This window comes from Cynoglossus semilaevis, chromosome 3 (genome assembly GCF_000523025.1).
Source record: "Cynoglossus semilaevis isolate Cse_v1.0 chromosome 3, Cse_v1.0, whole genome shotgun sequence".
Taxonomy (NCBI): Eukaryota; Metazoa; Chordata; class Actinopteri; order Pleuronectiformes; family Cynoglossidae; genus Cynoglossus; species Cynoglossus semilaevis.
Genome location: NC_024309.1, coordinates 6,993,621 through 6,998,950, shown reverse-complemented (window position 1 = coordinate 6,998,950; position 5,330 = coordinate 6,993,621). Strand labels below are relative to the sequence as shown.

General features: G+C 41.0%; 2 protein-coding genes across 3 annotated transcripts in view; both read left to right on the top strand.

Annotated features, from left to right (window-relative positions):
* The window catches only part of mkxa (mohawk homeobox a), a 1,121,182-nt gene that overhangs the window by 1,026,102 nt on the left and 89,750 nt on the right, over positions 1-5,330 (top strand). The window lies entirely within an intron of this gene.
* Positions 3,470-5,330, top strand: part of LOC103377057 (agouti-signaling protein-like) — a 9,953-nt gene continuing 8,092 nt past the window's right edge. The window contains exon 1 of the mRNA XM_008307690.2: positions 3,470-4,122. Coding sequence (XP_008305912.1) covers positions 4,008-4,122 — 115 coding nt within the window. The 5' untranslated portion in view covers positions 3,470-4,007. The remainder of the gene's footprint in view (positions 4,123-5,330) is intronic.

Here is a 5,330-nt window from a genome sequence, read left to right as displayed (position 1 = left end):
GGGGGGGGGGGTGTTGATTTGAAATTTGGAAAACAACCTGACCGTTAGAGGCCTGAACGTGTCATCTGCTTTTTTTTTACACACATTCTAAGGTGTTTACGTTATTTTTTCTCTGTCAGTTAAGTGCAGGTTAAACTTTCTGACCTCGTTCGTCGTCCTGCTAGGCATTCTTAAACAGAGCAATTTGCTGAGCCACAAAAAAAAAAGAAAAAAAAGAAAAATGAAGGCGTTCTCACCCGCTCTACGTGAGGCCGTGCCGAAAACACACATGCTTGAGAGGTGAACTAATGAACTGCAGTATGTGGCTGATCGTGTGTCAAAACATAAAATACCTGAAAATATTTAATCCTCCCTCCACCCATTTAAACAAAGGTGAATGACGTATTAAGTTTGTTGTGTCTAATTACCCTAAAATGGCGTGTGAAAGGAGAATTTCAAGCTGATCTTCCAGGTGCCAACTGAGGTAACGCTGAGCAGTTTGTAGCTGCGGCGTTCACACTTTCAGCGACAAATTGTTATTGCATGCACCGTTTCGTTTTTCTTCGGGGAAAAAATGTCTCGATATCGTAACCTGAGACTTTCCTTGAGACAGCTGTGAGTTTTCTTTCTTTGCGACCTTGAATAGAGTTCCTTCATTTTGGCAAGTTCTGATCAAATAAATCACTTTTCGTCAGACGCTAACGGCCGAGAACGGCTCCCGTTTTCTCCGAGGCGCTAGTCTGCTTTTATAGTAAACAAAGTTTGGATTGTTAGAAAATATCTGCTGTTGTCGTTTGCGAGTCAGTGACGCGAGCAGCACTTGGCCTCCCGACAAAATCCCTACTTTCTCAGAGTCGAATCTCACTTTCTGGGAAGTGAAATGATCGGCGCCAAGACCGACCTGTCAAAACTGTTCATAATTATTAGCAGCTTTATCTGCACTCCTTAGTGAAGGTAATTTGAAATGAAAGGACATTTTAAGATGATCTGTATGTACACTGTGAAGGCAGCCACACCTGTGGTGCACTGTGGGAATATCAACGCTCACCTGTGGTGCACTGTGGGAATATCAAGTTAATAGCTCGGTCGACCTTTCTGACACTGTTGTTTGTCCGAAAGTATATACGAATAGTCAGAGAGCGACGGTTTTGTTTATCATTTCCCAATGGTTTTGGATGTAAATGTACGGAAGTCGACGTGAACACGTGAAGTGAACCTAGCGTCGGCGTCTGTACGCGTGCTCGTATCTCAAATCTTTACTCGTATCTCAAAGAGTCGTATCTCAAATCGTTACTCGTATCTCAAAGAACAAAAACTTTCTGCTCGAAGGCTAGCTCGTATGTCGGGACGCTTGAGGTATTACTGTAAATATATTTGTGCTCCACAGAGATCGAGTATATATATTTTTTTTTTCATGATTTTTAACCTCCCTCTTTATCCCGTCTCTGCTTCCCACGGGATGTTCTTGACACGGTGTGGAAACTTACGATACCGACAGTCAAATAAATAAAGACGGGACGTCCTGAGTGTTTTCTATTCACATCACCGCCGCTTATGTGCCTTTTTGTATTTATGTGTTTTTGTGCATTTGTGACGTGCACTAAGCCCCCCCCCCTCTGACAGACCGTAGCTGTTTTCCTCCTTCCCTCGGTTGATGACTTATGATCAGAGTCATTTAAAGTCTTTTAAGGAATGCACTTTCTCCACTCTTGGAAATGACTGGCTTAAATCTCACCCAAACATCCGATACCGCACGGTCACACGAGAAGACTTTGAGCGAAACAATCTTGTTGTTTAGGACTGTACAACTGTTTCTGCGTAAACGCATCTTCCTGGGAGGTCTTTTTTTTTTTTTTTTGTTCTTGTCCTGTTTTAAAACTCTTCTTAGTTTACAACATCTATAGGTCTAGTAACATGCACATTAATGGGATCTTCCTGCAGAAACCTGCTCTTACTATTTTGTCTTTTTTTTTAATTGCAACTTGGGATGTCCGCTATTAACTTTTGGCCGACATCCGATGTGCAATATTGTCCAAACACTTATTTTCCGATTTTCCGATTCCGATATCAACCAATACCAATATAGGTCTGGTAATATTTGCGTTATCGGGTTTTCATTATCAAAGAAAAAAAACGGTAACGATTCTTACAGATAATTAAACAAATAATTATGCTAATATCAGGTCGATATTATCGGTCAGACGATGTTATCAGACAAAATGTGTTTATGGTAGTACTGCTTGAATCGATGTGTTTTTTGAGACAACATTTCGGCTTCAAAAAAAAAAAAAAAACACAGCACAATTAATTCTTTAAAGAGAGTAAATGCGGAAAAATCGAAAATCCTTAAAGTCGTTAATGTTATTATATTCAATCATCCTTTAATTCTGACTGAGATAATAAGTACCCACGCTGATGAGCTCGTGTGGTTAAATCACAGCCCAGTACGAAACGCCCCCAGATCCATGTGCTCTATGTCTAACTGTGAATATAATTCTCGGCAAAACCTTTTTTTTTTTTTTTATCTGACAACGGTTAACGTTGGCCGAAAAAATAAAAAATTAAGCGAAAATGATTTGTGTTCCCTGGTCCAGTCGATCAGTTGCAGGTATACATCAGTGTGTCCTGATTCATTCTGCTAAGGCAGCAGCTCCTCCAGATTTACATTGGCCCAGACCCACATCCCAACGATACACAGATGTTCCCAGTCAATAATGAGTGATCGTTATTCTTATTATCATCTGGCGTCTAAAGATGGTTCCACATGGGTTTGAACCCTGGCTTCAGTCACTGTCCTCCCTGTGACTACGATCAAATATATATTTTCATGACTGTCTGTGTATTATGAACAGATATCATCCCATCCATCCTGTCTAGAAAACGAGACTGGATTCAGGCTTCATTATCTGAGACTTCACTTCAAACAAGGGCAGTTCACACTCTCTGTGTTTTGGCCTGTTTCTGATCTTTGTTCTTCAGTTCGTTAAGTTATCTAAGAATTCCTCACTCACAAATGTTTAACCCGTTTCTTAATATATCTGTTCAGCGTATTTTGGATTGAATTGGATCATCATCAGTCTTGTTGATGTTTTTATTTTTTTTTTACACTCGATGCTTTTTCGTAACTTTTCCATCACTTGTTGAAGTTCTATTGTTGAGCGAAACATCTTAGACCAGAGGTTACGTTTTGGACTATGTTGGACGTCTTTGGCGTGTGCTGTAGAAGTTGGATGTTGTTTTATTTTTTGAAGTTGATAGATCAATTGATCGTTCGATGGATGGATCGTTTGATAGAACGATCGTTCGATGGATGGATCGTTTGATAGATTGTTCGATAGATCAAACAATTGATAGATCGATCGTCCCATAGATAGATCGTTCAATAGATCGATTGATCAATAAATAGATCGATCGATCAATAGATCGATAGATGGATCGATAGATAGATTGTTCGATCGATCTCGGGAGTTCCCTTTGGGAAACACACAAATAGTTAAAATACAAACATGAGTAGCTGCACACTATCAGTGAATATGGGAAACCTGACCAGTGGATGTTAGTAAATCTGTAGATTAGTCGGTCAGTAGTGGATAGATAGATAAATAATTTATCAATTAAAAAAAACGAGCGTTGGTTTTCATGAAATACCCTTAGAATTCCTCTCCTTCATTTGCAAGAAATTGAGAAATGAGTCTCCCTTTTTGTTTCTTTCTCCCAGACTAAAAAAAAAAACCCAAAACTTTCTCACCATGTCCTCAATTGTTGCTCTGTGAAAGGCATGAAGACAAAGATGGGCGTATACTGAGCCTGTGTAAGCCTGCCTCTCACATAAATATCAATGTGGAGCAGAGTGGGAGCCAGAGGCAGGGAAACCAGACATCAGAGTCACAGGTTAGATTCAGAGGACACAGCACCTCCACCACCACCTCCGCCACTGCTGCTGCTGCTGCTGCTGCCAGCTCGACAGGCGTCCCGTCGTGAACGTCGCAGGACAGAGAGCGATACGGACGGAGCAGCTCAGAGTCAGGATGAAACTGTTGCTTTTGCTCCTTTTGCATTTGGCCCTCGTTAGTGCCCGACTCTTTGCCCACAGTGGCCTTCAGGCTGCCTACAACAACAAAGGCCACGCTCCTCAGAGCCTCGGTGAGTGTTAACGTCTTCTTCACATGTCCTAACAGTTCACTTCAATTGTCTCGTCGTTTGGCTGTCCCTGTGACCTTTACGTGTCGCTTTTTTTCCCTCATTTACCTTTGACCTTTTCTATGTGTGACAAGAGAATATTAAAGTGTTTTAATGTTAAATTAAAAAAAAAAAAAATCTATATAATGATAGGTGGGTATACACCAGTAGCTGTAGATTGTATATTATTATATTTATTATATTGTAATTGTTGTAGTTAAACTTCATTTAATTTAAACCACAACTTTGGCATGTTGAACCTAAAACACAATTTAAATTTTTTTAAATTTTTTTTTTACATTTAGGTTAAAAACAATGTCAACGTTTTGAAGTAAAAGTGATCTTGAAAGATTTTGAGCTTCTCATAAATCACCACTTAACCACCGCACCGGCTGTGGATTTATGGCAGCCCATTGTTTCTCTTTCGCCTCTTTTATAAGCTTGTTTACAATCTATAATGTCAAATCATTTTATATGAACGTTAAACTGTCACAACTCAGTGGTTAACGACGCCGAAAAGAAAAAGACAGCTGCCTCCGGCCGCCTCTTAAAACCCATTCACCAGTTTCACTGGGGTAAAGGGTGGACGTGCGGCTCGACCGCGGCTTGTACATTATGTACAGAATAATGGACCCCGCTCCGGGTTTGGACGCGGGGCGGGGCCATACGGGACGTGCGGTTAGTGCGGCGGCTCATCTGACTTATAATTCAATAAAAGGCCCGTGTGATAAGAGTCCTGAGTCAACGAGAGCGCGGTGGCGTTTGATCTGTTGATCCTCTCTGACGAGTTACAAATACCCACACGTGGGCCCGGCATTGTAAAATCCGATAGTTCTGTTAAAGCGCGGCCTGTTGACCTCGATTTTCATAAAGGATTTTACAAGGAAAAATACTTGATTTACGAGTCCTTTTTGCAGGTCTAACATTTCAACCCCCGCGTCGTCAACGTCTGACGTCTGGCCTTTAAAGCTTTTTTGTGATTTCTCCTACACCTCCGTCCATTCTCTGTCTCACTGTCCGTCAGCCGCAGAGGAAGAGATTAATTTCATATGATAGACTTATAAAAGGTAAAGGATTTAATTTATTCTGCCCCACTCCACTTTTCTTGACCCAAAAACCATATCCTGTCCTGTTAAGGTGGCACGCAAGAGCAAGACACCGAAATCTCTATG